At 27.9% G+C, this 22,168-nt stretch overlaps 3 protein-coding genes and 2 long non-coding RNA genes across 5 annotated transcripts in view; 1 reads left to right on the plus strand and 4 right to left on the minus strand.

Moving 5' to 3' along the window:
* Positions 1-22,168, plus strand: part of LOC148233818 (uncharacterized) — a 47,979-nt gene that overhangs the window by 4,125 nt on the left and 21,686 nt on the right. The window lies entirely within an intron of this gene.
* LOC148233819 (uncharacterized) lies at positions 4,083-5,018 on the minus strand. The gene is made up of 3 exons (XM_088188716.1): positions 4,936-5,018; positions 4,515-4,587; positions 4,083-4,426 (listed from the first exon to the last, which is right to left on the minus strand). Exons 1-3 carry the CDS (start codon positions 4,942-4,944, stop codon positions 4,200-4,202), a joined length of 309 nt encoding a protein of 102 aa, XP_088044842.1. The 5' UTR covers positions 4,945-5,018; the 3' UTR covers positions 4,083-4,199.
* On the minus strand, positions 6,614-8,499 carry LOC148233820 (uncharacterized). The gene is made up of 3 exons (XM_088188674.1): positions 8,383-8,499; positions 7,255-7,351; positions 6,614-7,117 (listed from the first exon to the last, which is right to left on the minus strand). The coding sequence occupies exons 1-3, from the start codon at positions 8,389-8,391 to the stop codon at positions 6,786-6,788; spliced, it is 438 nt and encodes a 145-aa protein (XP_088044800.1). The 5' UTR covers positions 8,392-8,499; the 3' UTR covers positions 6,614-6,785.
* On the minus strand, positions 11,244-13,080 carry LOC148233821 (uncharacterized). Its single transcript, XM_088188676.1, has 3 exons — positions 12,942-13,080; positions 11,922-12,018; positions 11,244-11,790 (listed from the first exon to the last, which is right to left on the minus strand). Exons 1-3 carry the CDS (start codon positions 12,948-12,950, stop codon positions 11,426-11,428), a joined length of 471 nt encoding a protein of 156 aa, XP_088044802.1. The 5' UTR covers positions 12,951-13,080; the 3' UTR covers positions 11,244-11,425.
* On the minus strand, positions 20,182-21,264 carry LOC148233822 (uncharacterized). The gene is made up of 3 exons (XR_015810252.1): positions 21,183-21,264; positions 20,549-20,624; positions 20,182-20,468 (listed from the first exon to the last, which is right to left on the minus strand). It is a non-coding gene; the product is annotated as an uncharacterized LOC148233822 (long non-coding RNA).

Here is a 22,168-nt window from a genome sequence, read left to right on the forward strand (position 1 = left end):
AAAAAAATTATGGTAAACTATACCAGAAAAAAATATAATTGTAAAAAAATATTATAGACTGAGTAACATTCGTTGCCGTTCCAAATATGCCTTATCGGCTAACGGAAATTTATATTCTTGGAAATTCACCACCCTTCTCTCGTTGGTTATTCTACCGAAAATCGGCGAATCACAGGGTTTTTCGCTCATTTGGAGGGGATAGGATAAATTTTGAGACCCTGGCAATCATGAATCACTTAATAATAATATTTTGTTGTTTCAAATAAACATGATTCGGCAACTTGCATGATAATCTATGAAAATGTTAAATTAAAAAAATTTGTTTTTTTTACAAAAATTTTTTTTTTTTTTACCATATCACGAAACGCAAATAATTTATTGACATTTATCCTCGATTTAAAAAAGGACCTATCTTTAAGAAGTCATTGCAACTACAAAAAAATATTATGTCAGTTGCGATATCACAAAATGTAGCGGTGATAATATTATATACTCGTTAAACACTTGATGTCATTTACTAACACAGAGATTGTGATGATACAGAGAATGTTTTATTAATGCGTTCAAAATATTTTATGAATAATTTAGCAATAACATTTTTGATCGGACCGTAGAAGATTTGCAGCATTGTAAATATTTTAGTTTGGCTTTAGATTAAAGTACCGACATTTTAGCAATATTGTACTGTACAAAATTTAATTTATGATTTATTTTTAAATTACTTATTTAATAAAGAATCAAACGAAAGGCACAAATCTTTTTAATATGCTTAATACTTTTTTGGAAAATAATAATATGCATCGATGGATGTCCTTCTATTATTGGATCTGAAAAGAAATTTATTTAGCTATTAAATAAGAAATACAATTTAACAGATGTCTAATCATTTCTCTGCATATTACAACAATAAGATTTTCTAGCACGTAATTCCACCGGCGAAGTAAATGGTGTGATTAAAATCGTTTAAAATATGGTGAATTGAATTCGAGCAAAATAACTGATCCAGAAAAAAGTTTATTGGAAGAAATGGACAGTAATTAAAACAATGCTATTTTACCACAAATTCGGTGCGATAATTAGGTAGAGAAAAATATCTGAAACGATTTTTTCTTTTACGACAAGAAATTATTTGCAGCACCTCTAATGAAAAACCATATAAAAAACTTACATTAACTATTTATGAAATTGCCTTGACATTAATTATTTATGAAATTAAATTGAGCTTTTTAAAATTAATTTAATAAGTTGAAAAATTTACAAAAATATTGGATTTAATTTACTTGAAGAAAATATGTATCTAAATGTAAAAATAAAACTTTGAAAATTGAGAACCATAGATAACAAATCACACGTCTAGGTTTTGAGCGGCTGGCACAAACCAGATAAAAAATTGTTTCCAAAACTTAGTAATTTGACAATTCTAGGTAAAATGATTATGAAATACTAAATTTTTTTACCGTAATATATTATTAGAAGTATCTCTGAGTAACTAATAAAATAAAATATTAGAAATGTTATCAACAAGTTATTCTAGATGGCTTCAAAAAATGCCTTTGGACTGTAATGGTAAGACTTTTTTTGGGTATGACATACATGTCTTTGGACTTCTAAAGGTTATGTAACACTTACTAGAATGCTAGTAGGCACTTAATAAATATAAAAAAAAAACAATATTTTCTTTCTTTATTTCGGACGACTAAAAATAATACCAAAATGGAAAGTAATAATTAAGAAAAATATATCATCTTATCGGCTTGAAAATATTTCATTTAACGATTGGAAATTTTGTGTCTTACTCTCATCGTTTGCAGAAATATACAGTAGGTAATTGTTTATCAAATATTTTGCGCTTCATATATTTTTTATATCAATATACATATTATTATATTATAATTTGGTCTTAATTTTATAACATATGTAAATTACCACATTTTCTCTATATATGTGGTAATTTACATATGTTCATAAAATAAACTGTTACCAGCTTTTGTGACGTCTATTTGACTGCAAAGTCATACCCCTTAGGCTCTAAAACCCAAAACAATTTGAGATCTACATAAATGAATAATAACGTATGATTGAGACTAATTTTATACCTATACGTATATTTTAATAATAAAAAATAAAAATGTGTATATTAATATTTAAATAATTATATTTTTTTAAGCTCATACATAGGAAAAATATGTGGTATTGGGAATATTAGGGACAAACTTAAAAATGTTTCATCAATTTTAATATGAAAAAAACACATGTTAGTTTTTAACAATAACATTTTAGATTTTTTATATAATGAATGTATTGAAAAAAAATATGAGAGAATGGCCCCCCGACGCAAACTACTCAAGCTACGGCACTGCATTAAGGCGACCACCCGTGAGAACATCGTCTCCTTAAATTTAAACACAGTTTTTATAAAAATGGCATATACCCTTACTTAGTCAGGCTTTTACTTCAATAAACTACGCTGACTAAAACTAGGTTGGATCTCCTACCTGGGCTGTCGCGAGTGACAACCAGGATCGGATAAACCATCGCGAAAGTATTGAATATCTTTATATAGAATATTAAGGATCGTTTTATTTGATTATTAAGCGGCTTTATACATCTCAGTGTTTTTTATTAAAATTGTTCGATTAATTTGATGTCGTTTTTTTACCCTAGAATATAATTTTAATTTGTGTAGTAATGAGTAAATAATCTGTCCAGATGTTTACTTATTTATAATATTTTTTTGTAGAAGATTTTCCATATTAACTTTAAATGTTAGCAGATATTTAAACGGATTGGTATTATTGCCTGCTCTTACTTAGACTCTCCTGTATATTTTAAACGTAGCTACGGTGATCTTTGTGGTGCTCTTTATAGTGCAAATATCAGCAGTGTATATTGGTTTCATGATGCTGCTTTAGATCAAGATTTTTTTTAGATGAAGTGATATTCTTCAAGAGCAAGTAGTTCAATTCATTGAGTAAACCATAATACCACACCATGAAACAATTACGTATGTACTAATTTTTTCATTTATATTATTATTATTAAAACAATTCTCATAATTTAATTAACGATGCGGTTTTGCTGCCAGAAATTAACATTTTTTACGCAATTAGAGGTTTAGAATTTTTGCAAAATATTATATTTTAAGTAGAGCGCTCAAAATTATTGTAATAAACCGTACATATTTTATTAAAATTCTTATACAACTTTTTTAGTAAATATGTCACAGATTTAATGGTATTTGTATTTGTATTAATAATTTATAATACTTCATTAATCATATTTTTTTGATAGAAATATCCATTTGATAGGGCATCTATAAAGGTTGATTTTTTCTTTGTTTAGCTTGATTTTAGATCGTGGCATGATAATTTATAATATTTAGATATTTATTTTTTGCTCTCTTTACTATTGTAATTTTTTTTAGATCTTATTTTTTTTTTTATATGTATATAGTTAAATCATTATTTCTACTCTATCAAACACTTTCAAGCGCAATACTCTTTTTTATATAAATTTTTACTAATTATCATAACAATTCTGAGAATTCGTCTAACGATGGCATGTTACTGCCAAAAACCTAATTGATGATCAAGCATTGAGTTGTTTTTATGCAGTAATGAGTTCAGACTACTCAGAAGCAATTTAACAAACAAACATGTCTGTAGAAACATTTTACTGATTTTTTTTGACAATTAGTTAAATCAGTGATTTATCTTTAATGTTATAAAAAAACACAGCGAAACCCATGTATCATATTAATTCACCAATATTGTGTCTGAAACTTTGAAAAGTAACAGTAAAAAAATATTTCAGTATGAATTTTTAAATGCCTAAAAATAATTAAATAAACTTGCATTGCATTTTTATTGACAGACATAAATTAAAGTTATTTAGCTCTTGATTTATATTCTTAAACACTTGATACACTTAAAGTAGAATATTTTTAAACACATGCAATTGCTGATTTGGCCTCTAATATTATCACGCTTTATAAATATTCCAATAACCCAAAAACAATACTATATGTCAATGTCAGATTTTGCTTAAAATATATGGATGTATAAAAACAAAACAAACGGCTGTATAGTTGTATTTTATTTTATTTATATACATATACATAAATTATATAAAGTAATATTTTTTCATAATAGGTGTAGTAAAAATATATAAATTATTGCTTAATAATTGTAATTAAATGTTCATCCGAAATGTCCTCTGTGTCCACCATGATGTCCACCATGGTGTCCACCGTGATGTCCACCGTGGTGTCCGTGTCCTCCATATCCTCCATATCCACCTCCATATCCACCTCCGTATCCTCCATAGCCACCTCCGAATCCACCAAAACCACCGCGCCCATGATGTCCACCAAATTGAGCTACGGCCACTTTTGGTTGAAAGGATCCAAAGTCACTCGATTCCAAAACTAAATTAAGAATTAATATATACATATAAATCAATCAACAATGTGTACCTTCATAATATAATAAATATAAGCCAAAGAGTAAACTCACGATCATGTCCTGGAATTACGGCTCCATATATGACATGTATCAAAGCGATCACCAAAAATAGATAAATTCCGAACTGAAAAAATAACCATTAAATAAATAAATTGCTATTTGAGCTACGATTAAAAATTACAGAGAATTAATCAATGTAATAATAAAAAAAATATTTAAAACTAAATTATATATTTCACAAAATATATTGAGAAACCACTACGTTTGTATCTTAACCACAGATATGCTCATATTTATAAGGAAAATTAAATATAAATATCTAAAACATACTTGTAAAACTAGTTAATAGTGGACTTTTAATGACAAAATGTTAATTTCTAATCGATTAGTGTCTTGATTAGAAAAACTTTAATGCATATATTATATATACATATACACATAAATAGTTGTATACAGAATGGTTAATGATTACCTTGGCCATGATTGGTTCAAAGAAGATCCTCGTTTGCCAAATGTTGAAATTTAACTAATGAAAAATACTAATGCAAATCCTTTTTATACAAGCTTCCAACGGACAATAATAATAATTGTTTGGCATAAAGTTGCTCACATTCGAATATTCATTTTTTGTATTACATCTAGCATCATGGTTGAAAATAAATTAACTATAAAAAATAGCACCCGTCCAACAAAATCAACAACAACAACAAAATTATATCGGGTTATTTTATTTATACAGTATGGGTAGAAAGAGTTTATTTTATATAAACGTATATTAGCAGTTTTCAATAGCAATGAAAATGTAAATATCTTTTAAAACATATGTATATGAATATATTTTAATTAATAAATAAATATTATGATTAATTGATAAATATTTATTTTAATAATCCGAATTATGAAAATTTGCCTCTTATTGTTATAATGCTATATTATATAAATAGATTCTCATCTCAAAGATATGACTACTTCCTTAATATTATATATATTTTATTATTTTTAGTTAAAATCTCTTCTGCTAAAAAATGATTATGGTATGATTATTATTAAAACGCCATAAAAAAATTGTGAAATAATTGTTAAGCATTTTTTTTACCAAAAATTAGTTTTTCAATTAAAAAGGTTATACTTATAATTAAAAAAAAACACAAAAATCAGCTTTAAATGTATAGAAATCGATCATACTTAAAATTTCACATAATTTATTTTTAAATAATTTAAAAATAATAATGCTTTATAAAATATAATAAAAAAATACAGATGATATACTTATGTAAAAATTAAAAACGTTGAAATTATCGCACATTCTTTAGAATCCAGTATATACCAATTTATTCAAGGACTGTATTTATTGGGTATATAATTTTGTCAGTAACGATTAAAGGGTTGTATTTTATAACACAGTTAACGTTTTTAAATTATATGTTGCAGTCTCATCTAGAATATATCTCAAGCAAATTCACCGCAAATTATCAATTATAATAATCATTTTAAATTTAAAAGCCTTTCTGAAGTCTGTGTAAACTAAATCTTTACGTTTACTAACCACTATAGTATATAAAAAAAAACATATAATTCAATCAACAAAGTGGCTCTACCAGATAAACGTCATTTTTGAAATTGCAGACTAAATGCAAATAAGCCAATAATGAGCAATATTTTCCTTATTACCCTATTTAATTATATTTTTTTTAATTTTACGATGTGTGATACACAAATTAAAAATCAATTTATTTAGCCCAGTAATATAGAAAATAAAAATTTCAAAACTTGCAATGAACCGATTTTTATTAGGTAAAAACACTGAAATAATCAAAATAATATGAAAGACACTATATTAAAACTTTATATTTCTAGCTGATTTTAAGATAATATCATTTATAAAATAATTGTTTAATTTTAAATTGTATAAGATTGGGGCTAACTTTGACATTGGGACTATTTATGTTAAGTAATCTTCCCTATTTTTTTTTGTCAAAACAAGCCAACATATACGCTATTAATAAATTAAATAATCTTAATTTCATCAGAAAAAATTATAGAGTTTTTAAATAAAATATTATTTTATGTATATTTACTTATATATGTAAAACCTTCTTTTTGCTCTTCGTTTATTGGTGTTACCATTTTTTATTTTAATAAAACTAATATTTTTTTGAAAATACATATATTTATTACGAATATAAATAGATAATAATCATTTTATACATAGTACTTTACATACAAAGAAAACACATGGTGTCAATACTTTGGTGTTTTGTTCACTGCAGCGTTCAAAATTAAAACATTTTCAACTAGTAGTACAGAGGTTTGTATTGGAATTTATCTTCCAAATCCGATACCATTGAATCCTCCGATTCCGAGTCCTAATCCTAATCCGATTCCGCCGAATCCTCCACCTCCGTATCCACCGTGTCCGTACCCTCCATGTCCGTAGCCTCCGTGTCCGTAACCTCCGTATCCGTGGTGACCATAGCCGCCATAGCCGCCATGGCCATGATGTCCATATCCTCCGTGTCCATGGTGGCCATATCCGCCACCATATCCGCCACCATATCCGCCGCCATATCCACCGCCATATCCACCGCCATATCCACCACCATATCCGTGTCTAGACTCTGCTCCTTCTAGGTCGTTATCGTTAGATGTTACAACTGAAATAAAAATTAATGTTTTTATACACGTTCAAGGATTCTGAAGTCACGAAGTGACCATTAAGTCATAAATTCAAAATTATTTGATAATAAAATGAAGGAATTATTTCTTATATTTTATAAAATAAAATGCTTACCATCACTAGAAAATGTATTTTCTACAAGTGCAACTGGGATCACTGCTGCGTAGGTTGCAGCCAAAGATGCTAGCAACAAGAATGATAAACTGAAGAACTGAAATAAATTAACGCAACACTATTAAAAAAACTATCATAAAGAAGACATTTTATGATTATATGATAATTTCAACACTTGCTTCTAAAAAATTCTAGAACATGTTTTTCTTAGTCATAATATTCAAATAATATCAATCAGGCATATGTAACATAACAGGTGTTAGCAGTATGTTTTTAGCATACAAATTAATAATGTCTTGTAAAAAAAATATATAATTTCAATTAAACATTATAAGTGAAATTTATAAATGTCTTTGTAATACTTTGTGAACTTTATTGTACATTTTTTCTCGATTCTATTTAATAAATGTCAAGAATACTATCAAAGCTAAACTAATCATAGTACATAAGAAGAGCATATACGGTTTTATATTAAAATATAGTTAGTTGGGTCAAGTCATATTACATTTCTTATTGTCAGACAGGTTAGCCTTCCTAACTAACACTAAGAAAGTTTATTTTAAATTAAACATGTATTATATGATACTAATATTATTTTATTAACCTAAAATGTGTATAAAATTTAAAAAAATAATTTATTTCTAGGCTATTAAATATATTATTTTGATTTTTATTTAATACAAACATGGTTTAAAGAATATTTATTTAATAACAACAATTTTATATTATATGACTTTTTAATAATTTAATGGACATTCTTAAATAAAAGCCTAATATTTAAATGTGGAGCTAAACTTTACTTTAACTTTACTAGCCCTCTTTAATAAATAAAATTAAGTCTTATATACTGTACACATTTTAACTACCTACTATGCTTATAAAATTCTGATTTTAATGCAACGAATATATAAAAGTATTGCCAATATAAATAACCATATTTTAATCATATATTATATTTATTAAATTATTAAAATCAATTAAATTGCTAATACATACATACTAAGAATATATTTGAAGCATTGAATGTTTGAAAATAAATAGTTTTAAATCTATTAACAATCCAAAATTATTTAATAAAAAACTTTTACATATCTAACCCGAAATTAAAAGCGTTGACAAGAAGATTACCTTAGCCATTTTTCTAACTGTGGTTTGACAGCACTCGATAAGGCACGAAGACAAGAAGTGTGTCCGTTAGGCCGATGTTGTTTTTTAACTGATGATAATTTTGTTTGCCATTTCCTTTTATATACCATGGATCAGTTGACCAAAATCGACTGAAGGAATTCCCAGCACAATGATAACATGTACGTCACTTTGGTGAGAGATCAAGCAAGGTTGTTATAAAAAATCGAAAACAACAATTATTATAACATTACTAAGAATTTTGAATTTTAAATTCTTCGAACTTGTAGATGGTCATCGGTAGCGTATGGGTATTTTTTATTAAAGTTGACGATAAAAAATATTTGTTTACATACATGTTAGCTTATCTAAAAATTACCAACATTTTTTAATCATAATATTAGATTTTTTCACGTCAATGTAATGCTTTTATTACCTAAACCATAAATAAAAATGTATTTCGGACTATTAATATTTTTATAATATTATATTGTTCAAGTTAGCCGCTAACTAACTTTTAGCGAAATTATAAATAAAATCGTCATTTAGAGCTTTCACTATTTCAGTATCGTTTGCTAATTTACAATATGTTTTCATTGCATTTTTTTTGTTACAGTGTGATCTACTGTTTTATTTATTAAATGTTGTAAAAACAGTATAACTTCAGATACAAATAATTAAATATCAGAGAACTTTTTAATTAGAGTATAAAATCATTTCACATATTATCAAATGCTTGCTAGTGAACTATTTTCTTAGAAAGAAAATGGTATAGTCAAATACAAGTGCGCTCTGTTCATTCTGATTGGCGACCTAAAATCAATTGCATCGGCTCACAAAATGTCATTATCCCTGCGCCTGGTAAAGATAGAGAAAGCAATAAATTTTTTTAGAACATTCTTATCACACTTTTTTTAGTTGTCCTTAATAATAACTAACACGATCTATAAAAAAATATATAAAATAAAAATCAATATTTTGGATCATGATATTTTGATTGTGGAATTGTCGATAAAGTTAACCAATATTTTTTGAAAAATTATAATTATAATAAATTATTATTTAAATTAGTGATTATATTTTATAATAATAAAAACGGTTATTATTAAAGCTAATTTAACCATAAACTTACTTGCAAAAAAGATCAACTTTAGTTTGATAATTATTTTTAAAAATTACTTATAATTATAAAAGATTTTCATAAAAAAATTGTTTTTTATAAATAACAATAATACACATTGACACATTAATAATTCGTAAGAATCGTCTATTTCAAAATAATTAATACTGTTTGCAAATTCTTAAAATAAAACCTAACATTTTTTTAAGAAAACCCAACTTTCTTCGTCAAAACTAGTTTTATTTCTCAGCATAATATCCTTTTAGTTCTATACGATTCTCCAATTTTCGATGCCATCCAAATAATACGAGTTCTGTATGCCCCCTAAATACGCCTCTGTTTCAACGATGTCCTCCTCATTCAAAATCTCTTACCACCAAGTCATTTCTCCAAGTTTGCGAATAAATAATAGTCCAATGGAGTCAAATCAGGAGAAAAGAGCGGATAAAGAACCAATTCGTGGAACTTTAACATTTTTACTTTCGATTTCTGCGCCGGTGCGTTGTCCTGGTGAAAAAGCACATTTTTATTTGACAATTGCGGTCCATTTTCTTCAAATCTGCATCAAATCCATCCAACAGCTTTGCATAATATACTCCCGTGATCGTTTTTCCCTTTTCAAGGTAATCGATATGAATTTTACCGTTCGCATCCCAAAAAAACTGTGGCCATGATCTAGTTGGCCAACAAACACACCTTGACTTTCTTCGGCTTCGATTCGTTAGGAGCTGTCAACTGTTTCGACTGCTCCTTGGTCTCTAGTGTGTTGTGATGTATCCATGTTTTGTCTACGATTATGCAACGGCACAAAAAGTCCTTCTTATTGCGCTTTAACATGACCAAACGCTCCTTCGAAATAGCCAGACGATTGCGTTTGTTGTCTACAGGGAGCAAATGCGGCACCCATCTGGCAGAGAGATGGGTGCCGCATTATGCAAAATGTTGAGTGTGGTTCGGTTGAAATAGCCTCAGCTATCTTGCGCTTAGTCACTCGTTGATCGTCGATTATCATTCTATGGATTTTATCGACCATTTCTGGCGTGGTGTTAATGTAATTATCAACTATAAATAGAGATAAGCTATGAATATGTAGGTATAAGAAAGCAATATTGTACGGAGGTGTGAATTTGTATAATAATAGGACAATCCGCAAAAATAAAAATGTAGCAGATTTTCTTAGTGGAATAAAGAAACATTTTCATGCATTAAGAAATAAATTATATTATTAAAATATTTTTTATTTCTGTTTTTAATATATTTGTTTAGTAGTGTAGCTAAATAAATTGATAAAATAAATAAAATTCTAAAAAGAGAAGTCAATGCACTTTATCAAATCAATGATTTTTAATGAATCAATGAAAAGATGTAGACTGATCTCATATTTTCCGTATCGTTCTTTTAAAATTGGATTTCATACAAATTATAATACAAAATTAATGTTTATTTTTACGGTCCAGTAACCTACCAATAAAAGTATTGCAACGACGATTTACTGACTTATAACTTTAATGTTATGAAAGACAACTGTCAAAAATATTTTTAAACTCTTTTTGACACTAGTTGAATTATTTATAAAATAATTACATTTTCAATTTTATAAAAATATTTTTTCAATTTTTGGATTATTATGTTAAGTAGTCAATAATTACAATTACTTCAAATATCTTATTGTCACCACTTCTTTGTTTATCTACGTCTTCTTTAATATTTCAATAATACAATAGGATAAAATTAAAAATACATATTTTTTTTAATTACATATATTTATTAGGAATACGCATAGATAATACTAAAAATATTATTATATACTAGATAATATTTTACATACAAAGAAAACACACAGTGTCAATACTTTGGTGGTTTTTTCAATATAGTGATAAAAATTATAACATTTTCAACTATTAGTTCAGAAGATTGTATCGGAATTTATCTTCCAAATCCGATACCCTTGAATCCTCCAATTCCGAGTCCAAATCCGATTCCGATTCCGCCGAATCCACCTCCGTGTCGGTAACCTCCGTGTCCGTGGTGACCATAACCGCCATGGCCATGATGACCATAACCTCCATGTCCATGGTGGTGGCCATATCCACCACCATATCCACCGCCGTATCCACCGCCATATCCACCGCCATATCCACCGCCATATCCGCCGCCGTATCCACCGCCGTATCCTCCGCCGTATCCACCGCCGTATCCTCCGCCGTATCCACCGCCGTATCCACCGCCATATCCACCATATCCGTGTCTAGATTCTGCTACTTCTAAGTCGTTATCATTGGAATTGACAACTGAAATAATAAATAATGTTTTAAGGCACGTTGAAGGATTCTGAGACTACGAATACTATAAAGAAAGTGCAATGTCATTCCATAATATGGTGAAGGTAATTTTTTATATATTTAATTACAAAATAGCTCACCATCACTGGAATGTGTATCTTCTACAATAGCAACTGGGATTACTGCTCCATAGGTTGCAGCTAATGTTGCTAATAACAAGAACGATAAACTGAAGAACTGAAATAAATAAAATAACACAATTAATACAAATACTTTGTAAATTAACTTATTTATGAAAGCGACTTTTTTTAAATCAAATATCGGTTTTATTACAGTGCTTCTAAAACTTTTCATAACATTAATTCTTCTCGTTGTTATATTTATACGTCACTTTAAACAAATAATCAATGACTTGCAACTGAAGATAATATAATTAAAATGAATCTATATACTAAGTTAAATACAAGAAATATCTAGATTTATATTGAAAAACAAGGCTTCGATCACTTAATATAAGAACCTTTTTTATACATTTTTTTTCACCTTTATCTAATAAAATTTAAATCATAATGTAAGCTCTAAATTAATAATAGTATATGATAAAAGTCAAGTTTTAAAATATAAAAAGTTAGGTTAGGTTAGTTACATGTATGTTAAATAAATGAAAATATTATACTAACTTATCCCTTAGAAATTGAATATATCATTTAGATCTTAATCTATTATAAACATGTTTCAAAACATATTCTTTTAATAACGTCAATTTTATGACATAAGACTTTTTTAATGATTTAAACAGACATTTCTAAATGAAAGCTTGATATATAATTGATTAAGTATTGTCAATACAAATATCCATATTCATACTTATCCTATAACCATATATTAAATTTATCCGTAAAATAAAGCAATTAATTATAAAAAATACATACTTTGAATATATTTCAAGCGTTTAAAGTTAAGAGATCATTAGTCCTGAACTTTCAACTTTTAAATTTATTAATTAATTTCTTTTTACATATCTAACCCGACACAATTAGATACTTATGTAATACACTAATACACACACTGCTTATCATTTATTGTGACATTGTCAATAATTTTATATTGATTTTCTTTCATCGGTTAACGAAAGTAAAAGGCGCTGACGAGATGATTACCTTAGCCATTTTTTAACTGCGGTGTGACTGCACTCTAGAAGACACGAAGACAAGGTGTGTGTCTGTTATGCCGATGTAGTTTTTTAACTGATAATAATTTTGCTTGCCATTTCCTTTTATATGCCATGGAGCATTCGACCAAAATCGACTGGAGGAATTCCCAGCGCAACGATAACTTTTACGCCACTTGGATACGAGATGTAATGAATCAGACGCTTAGATGGAGTCAACCAAGGTCGGTACAAGAATCAAAAACAACCATTATTATAATATAATAGTATTGCTTGATACGTCCAGTTGAATAACCGGACACGGAAGGTTAAATTATGACGGAAAATTTGATGAACTTTGACAGTTGGATGGCGTGTTGCAAAAAAATTGGAAAAACCATTTTTAAGTAAAACCAGAGAAATAATATTCACAAGGCACTCACGTTTTTTCATCAAAATTCAAGCATTGAGTACGGCTATATATTTTTGTACAGATCAGATTATTGCATCTTTTAGACAAATTCATTTATATTTTATCACTTTACGTAGAATTTTTTTTTTAAATACACAAATATGTTACTTTTACAATATTATGAAAATTAAAAACCTGAGTAAATTCAAAATAAATAAAAAATATTAGTATAATTAAAAACATATTTTTAATCCATAATTCGTGCTATATTGATAAAAAAAATAAAGTTATGTTTTCTTTTCATCTATCGACCATATTCATGTATTCAAAGCAAATAACAAGACTGTTGGAATCCTGTATTTAATATAACAGCTTTCAGTGGGTTGTTAAAACATGTCGGTTGTGGCTTCAATGGAATTGAAGTTGTATTTTATTCATATACAGATGTACAAAAAATAATTAATACAAATATTATTAGTTTAAGTATATAGATACTGATCGTGGTTGGTAACTTTTTTTATATATACCATGGCTTCATCAATAAACGCATATAAATATTGAAAATACCTCTGCTAATATGTTTTTACTACCTGGCAAAATCCCTTATTTTTTATTTATTTTACAGGCTTTGTTAATGTATTTAAAACGTGTTATTTATCAAAAATATCACACAAATAAATTGCAACAAAAACAATTCTGGGAAAAAATGAAAATGAAATTTAGAAAATAATAAGAGCGACTGTGAATTGCTGTTGTATATTTCCAGATCGCACTGCTCATAAGAATTTCACTTTTCAACTCATCCAAGGCCAAGGATGTTTTCGACCGGTCATTTACTCTTACCTGTGCAAAGCTGTCACCCTTGTCCTAAATAAGTTTTGTTGTTTTTATTCTTTAATTATTTTCGCACGCCCTGTATGCTAGTCCAAGCATTTGTATGCAGATTCAGAATTCTATCACAAAACTTCGCGGAGGTGTTCCTGGCCAGAATATAAATTAAAAACGGATAATACCCACGGTAGTTTAAATCTGCAAATGATATTATAATGAAATCATAAAAAAATCCCCTTTTACGTTTAGCTATTACCTCAGCCACTATGATTCTGAATACCATAATTTATTATGTCACAAATCTAAAAAAAGAAAATAATTTGCGTATAAGTTGATAATTGAACACTTATCGAGTTGTTTACAAAGTAAATATATTAAGTCATATATTATTGCATTAATATAAAATAATCATGTATACACATTTTAACAACGTAGCTACGGTTTTAAACCTGTGTGTAATAAACATAATTACTACGAGTGTATTCCGTTGACGTAGGAAGACACATATGATAAATACCTTGAAAAATTATCAATTTAGTGACTCATATCATGCTAGAAACAATTCGCAAAACAACACAATTACCATCACTGATTATTTTAAAAATAATAAAAGTTTTAAAGGATAAATTAAATATTATTTTATTACAAAAGCATGATTATTAGTAGATATAAAACATGTTTTTTTGCCTATAAATATTAAAATATATTAATATGTAAAATGCACGGTTAATTACATATTCATTAGTGTAGTGTCTTTGACAAAATTCTAAGATCGCATTTTTATAATATATTATAATACATGTATATCCAATCTTATCCCATCTCGTTTCATACTAAACCAGTCTTCTGTGACGTAGCCTCTTCGTTTTTTTATTTTGCCCGTTCCATTATAAAGACCCATTTCGTCTACCCATTCTTTAGAGATACATAGCTTAACAAAAAAAAAATATATACAGGAACTAGCGATGGTTTATTCATTAACTGATTTTGATCATTTTTATATTTGTCATATAGGTCCAAATATTTTTTACTGAATTTTCATATAAATATTTTTTTAATAGGATCGGAATATCGTAGTACGTAAGATCTAGACTAGTAATACAGAGGCCGTGAGTTCGTTCCATTGGAGAAGACTCGAATTATTATTTATAAAAATATGTTTTTCCTAAAAACTGCATATTAGATTATAAATTAAAATACACAAAATATGTTATAATTATATATGTATATGGTGAATATTTATGTGTACGTATTTCGTGTGTGGCGAAGCTCGGACAGATCTGTCCGGGTGTCCGGCAGACAGATCCGTGCGTTAGTACTTAGCTATTCATTATGTCTGATTTACTTAAAAACAGTACAGATGGGGGTAACCAATTGAAACACATTATTCTAACGCCTGTCATGTCACAACAGAATATTAAAAATAAATAGCAAATATTTTCGAATGGCACTCGAGTCTGCTTGTCTATTGTGCAAATCTGTCTGTTCTTCCGAATTAAAATATTTCGTTAGAAAAGCAATTGCCATTTTGGAGATCTATAAATGTCATTGTTTAAACTCCCATAAATACAAGCGCTTCGTTTTGTTTAAACTCTCACAGAAACAAACGTTATCTAATAAGGTATAAATGATCTATAGCGAATCTTCACTGCATTTTCAATATGTTATATAGAACCTTTGAGAAGCATCTCGTGTATTGATGACTACGATAAAAGCAACATTAAATTTAAATACAAGCACAAAATGCTAAAGTACATATTGCTTTAGAAGCTAAAGACAACATCTCTTGTAGCCATTTTTCTATGATTTTTCAGTAGAACAACGATTATTTTATTTTACCGAAAATTAACACCGAAATTTACCGAAAATTAAGTATCATACAGATTGTGAATCGTTAATAAAAATGACACGCGCTCCGCACAACGAAGCCGAGCATCTTGAACGCCCTATATACAATGTTTTTGTTAATATATTTCTAGTTTCATCTTTACGTCCACTTTTATTTTCCAATTATGTTTATCATTTATTTTTATTTGGTGCTATTTACATTCATGATTTTATTCCAAAGTTCTTATGTAATTCTATCAATCGTTTTACAGTTGGCAAGTTTTGTCTAGTATCTTAATGTGCTATTTTTTATTTTTGTTTATTTGTGCTTACGATATACATAAATAAATATGTGAAATAAAGTATTTTTTTTTTGACATCGTTTTTTTAACTACATATAATGCTTAGTTAATTCGTATTATGTCGCTTAGATAAACTAGATTAAATTAGTAGCTACAAAGATTAAATTCTTGGTTAATCTATGTTTTTTTCTGTTATGTATTGTATAATTTTAATAAATAAAAATAATGTCTGATAATAAAAATTAACTATGCAAAGCATTCATTATACAAAAAAATAAGCTTGTAATTTAATTAATTTTATCCTCTCGATTAAAAAAATGTTTACAGCAGAAATTGAATATTTTTGTATCTGTATATATATAGTACATATATAATTCTTAAGAGTTTTTTTATATTCATAAATGTAAAAAATATGTGTAGTATACATTGTAGACTATGCAAAAGCGGATCTAGAAATCACGCACCATGATTTGTTATATTTGTGTTTTTTGCATCAACTCATCTTAGGTTTATGATGGCTTTCGTGATGTTGTTGTTGTTGTGGTCCCTTATTATTATTTTTTATATTTTTTATATACTGGTAAGTTTGAAACATTTTCAAAGCATATTAATAACCATATACCAATAAAAAAAATCGTTATTTATTTATAATGATTTTTTTATTAAAAAAAATACATTATTAAGATGAGCATCAATTTGATGATATCATCACAGTTCTTCCTTCATCATTGTAATGCGTTGAGGAATCGTACAGTGTATGATTTAGCATGTCAATAATCAACATAAATTATTTAAATAAAAATACAAGAACGAATTATCGTTATAAGATACGATACGATAACTAAAATATATTAAATAATCGATATTAATCTTTTGGTTTGATACTTGATCTTGCCTTTTTTTATTTTTAAAACTATTTGCAAACGATAATTGTGGGCGTATTTAACCTTCTTCGATCAATAAGCCAAAAAAATATGCATGGTTTTATGGGGTTTGTTAAAGTGCCGGCTTGGATAATTGTGGGGCTTGATGCAAAATATATGCGAAGAGCCTTTTCCTTAGATATGTTTTTTCTACATAGATTTTTTAGATATTAAAGCAATTTATATTTAATATATGCTTTCTTCAAATATAAAATTTCAATATAGTAAAATATATTAAATAAGATACATTAACGAATCATTTAAACACAAAAATACAAACATATGTTTCATAAACCAATAATCGTTAGTGATAATTAACTTTTACAATTAAATTAAACAACATTAATCAATATACATATTTACGTAATAATTAAACTTTGGATGTTACAAAGTATTGCAAATGTAGTCGAACGTCAGTGTTTTTGATTCCATAATGAATCGCTTCACTTTTGATTGACACGTCCTGTTTTATCAGAGTAAGACATCTGTAAAAAAACGAAATAATGATACGGCGTATTTAATCTACGTTAAGTTTAGAGTAATGTTTAAAATTAACTCAACCGTATGTCAGTTATAGCTATAAAAATATAATATGTTAAATAAAATAACCGCAAATCAAGAGTGAGAGCGAAATATATTTATGTACAACTGTGAAAAAAAACGATACAATGCTCGAATTTTTGGGTATTTTTCTAATATTTTTTTGTAAAGAACAGGTCGAGATACAATTACCCTAACTATTATTTTCTTAATTGGTAAAATATTTTTTTTTTCAAAAAATAGCTTATTTAATTGTGATTTAAAATGTCAGTGAAAAGTAAAATATCAAAAACGTTTGCGCAGCAAATGGATTTAATTTATTCTTTAACCCTTTTGTTATAGAGTCTTTTTGGGATTATGATGTGAATATATTGAAGTATTTTATAACAATTGTTCTGACCTTAATGTCTGGATGTTTATTTTTATGGAGGACAAAGTTATTTATATTATAAATAATTGTTGTGCAACATTTTATAGCCATTCCATGTACAGTTTGTATCACTATTGTTATATTGTACATGTCTATTGTATAATTATAAATGTAGAACTTGTATAATAATTTTTATATATAAAGTCTTCATAACTTGGTCTGCATTTAAAGGATCCGTTCATTAGAAACTTTAAATTTCGGACGTCGTAGATGGATCATGGTCGAAGTGAAGTGGGAAGCGGCTGCTTTTTCGTTCATTTTAGTGTCGATGGTCGATGATGCTCCACTTAAATGCAAGTTTGGAAAAATTTTGTTTTTATTGAAATAAAGTTTTGGTAGAAGCATGTTTCAAATGAAGCTCTATGTGACCTTATATACGTTTGGCCCACCTAAGAGTTGTTTCGTGAGTCCCGCTTTTCGGTGCCGGCAAGGAATGTAATTGGATTTATTAATGCCCGTCTGTTTTTTTATGAGCGTGACCATTTCAATTTGAACATGTTATCGATCTCCCAATTTGTAAATAAACTTTGTATAACGGCCGTTATGATTAATTTAGTTTTGGTTTTAGCTAATTTATTTTGTTATGTACAGTTTGCATATTAAAAACCTAATATCCTATTGCCTTTTCCTAAATAATAAAATGATTTGGTTTGTGGCGCTTTTAGCGCTTAAAACAAGTTTTTTCTCACATGCAAAAACAAATTATTTATACTTGCTGATGGTCTAACGGTATGCTTTAAATATTGATATAATAATCACATGTAATATGCAGTAATCCGACAATAAAAAAAAGATATGTCTGTAAAAAAATATTTTTCATATTATTTGGGCAATTAATAGGTTAAGCAAAACTGCATTTCCACCTTTTTGTTAATGTTTGTGTGTAACATATAAACGGTTTTTACCACAGAATTTACGTAAACTGAAATCATAATACCCTAAGAAAAAATGTTGCATCGGAAGAAACTGAAATAGGAAATTTGAGAAAATATTATGCATATTTAATTTGTTGACTATTTTTTTATTAATTTTCTCATACAGTTATCTAAAATAATTTAACATATTTGTGAAAATTTTCTGGCAAATTTATAGTGCTTTTAAAAAAAATGCAAAATATATGTAGAAAGATTTAAGTTTTTTTCCAATCGCAAATAATATATATATATACAATACGGCTGATATTTTAAAAACATAAAAACTCCTAAATTTCCAACTAATTAGTGACAATAATAATTAACATACCTAAAAATTCAACCTGATAATACAACAAAATATATTTGAACAAACCATTCAACTAATTTTGTATTTAACTAAATTTGATATGTTTCTTTTGATCTATTATATATAGTAGATTATTAAATGCTTTATAAAATATCATGTTATTACAAATTTATTTTATTACATAGTTATGTATATACAATATATTTAGTCTCTTACCTTAACATATTGCAGTAGCACGTAATCGGTAGTCAGCTCGTCGCTGTTCAACTTTCAAGTTGACCTAGAAATGGTAGCCATAATGACACGTGTAAACGTTACGTCGCTGCTTTTACCGCTTAGGAGGAGTTATTGTAACAGGTAGGCAAACAAACAGACAAACACATATTTTTCTGTTTTATTATATCGATAACAATATAATAATCATGTACTTGTTTTCTCTATGTATTTGTATTAATTTAATTTGGTTGATGTTTGTTTAGTATTATTTTTGAATTTGCTGAAAATATGTTTTTTATTACGATTACTTTTTATATATGTATTCAAAAATTTATTTTTATTACGTCTTTATGAAATGCTTTTTATAATTTTACAATATAGTTATTCTGCTTTGAGGCGCGAGGTGGTGCAGGAATGAAGACGATTCTTTGATTGTTCTCTATTTGTACAACGAAGTTGTACAAATAGAACAAACTTTATTATATAATTCCAATATGCAAAGACATTTTTTCTACTTTTCACTTTTTTCTAAATGACACAATACCCTGTTATTTTTCACCACGTATTTATTAGTAATATACATAAAACTACAACTATTTATAATATAATACTATACATACAATACGTCATTTAGTATTGCTTAATACTTTGGTAGTTTATTCAATTCGCTGAGATTTTTATAGAATTTATTTTCCAAATCCGAAGCCTGCTCCTATTCCAAATCCAAATCGTCCATGGTGGCCCCGGTATCCACCATATCTACCACGATATTCACCACTGTCTCCACCATATCTACCGTAGTGTTCACCGCTATATCCACCGTATTCTCTCGATTCTAAAGTGAGAAATAATACAATAATAAGGTCAAGGTGAACAATTTTTACATAAAATAATGACATTAAATAAAAAGCTTACCTCCGCTGGAATCTCCTCTTGTAATTTGAATCAATGCTAAGGTTGTGATCAGTAAGAAGAAAAATAGTCCTGAGAACTGAAATATAAGAAATTAGTACATAAGTGACATTAATTATAAAAAGGACATTTAAAATATCTTAAAATTTTTCATTAATAATAGAGGGTAAATTGTTTATGAATAGTTTGCTCTCCACTAACAGGTGATTCTAATGTCCACATCTTAAAACCACACGTATATTCATAAAAAACTAAAACAATTAAGACCGGTTTTGGTTAAAACGGGTGCGAGATGTGGACACATCATCGGCGAAGCTCGGCGGCTGCAGGATTTGCTGCGAATGGACCGAGAGAGATTTTTGAACCGAATTGCGGAGATGATATTTGGTGCAGTAAAATAACAGTAAATTATATTATTTTTATTAAAAGGGAAACAGTGACCCTCACGAAAGACTCGAAGCCTGCAAAGCGGTTAACTTTTAATAAGTCTGAAAAAATAAAAGTTTAGATAGAACGCGACTGCATTCTGCAAGACAGAAAAAACCAAGTTCCTCCCATAACTTATTAAGTAGTAAAACAAGAACCACATAAAAATATCTAATGCATCATAAACTATTTACTACATATTTTAATTCACCATAACCATTTTCCCATGCAGTGTTCTAAGCTCTCGATAGCACCAAAGCAAGGCGTAGCTGTTTTTTTACTAAATATATTTTTGCTTACCAATTTCTTTTATATGCGATGGACCATTCGGTTAAAATTTACTAGAGGAATTTCCAACAAAACGATAAAGCATCACCACCTTGGTACGATATTGAATAAATTAGAAATTTAGATGGCATCAAACAAGGTCGTTATAATATTATTTGATATTTTTACAAAAACAACTATTATTTGATATTTTTCCCTGATTTATTTGGTTGAATAACCGAATTTTTAATGTTGAATTTTTACAGACAATGTGCTTTACTTTGCTAGTATGAAAAAGAAAATTGTTATTTAAGTTAAGCTAGAGAGGAACTATGTTGTAATGGATATTCTGTTGATTTTTTAATTTGACAAAAAGTCGAGGCGCAATAAGCTGTTCGTCGCAAATTTTGCAAACTGCTTTTCTAATAGGAAATGTATTTTATTCTACTACGCAACATAAAAATTCTTTACTTATTTCCAACGTTCTTCGAAACTCGCATCTAAATCCTTAGTAAAGGAAGACCTGTCTAGAATATATCCGCAGAGATGTTAGGAATATATTTTCAGCATCGATGACGTTGAAAATGAAATTGTGTGACATTTTTTTACACTGAAAGGCAATCGATTATAGCAAGCCTACTTTTATAAAGAATTGAGATTCTCCTGTAGATCAAGGGAATCCGAAATCGACTGCACTTTCTTGAAAATTTACAAGTCATCTGCATATAATAAAAAAATGGATTCTATGTCATTAATGAACAATAGAAACAGCAATGTTAATAATAATGCGTTAATTGTGGGATTAGGATTAATATATAAGTTATTATAAGATCTACTTTTATAACATTTCGGGTTGATGAGATTATTTTTTATTTGAGGGAAAACATGCGAGCGGAAAAAAGTTAATTTGCCAGCAGTCGTAATAGTCAA

This window comes from Plectrocnemia conspersa, unplaced genomic scaffold, assembly GCF_051122295.1.
Source record: "Plectrocnemia conspersa isolate PC_06_02 unplaced genomic scaffold, ASM5112229v1 ptg000007l, whole genome shotgun sequence".
NCBI classification, from domain to species: Eukaryota; Metazoa; Arthropoda; class Insecta; order Trichoptera; family Polycentropodidae; genus Plectrocnemia; species Plectrocnemia conspersa.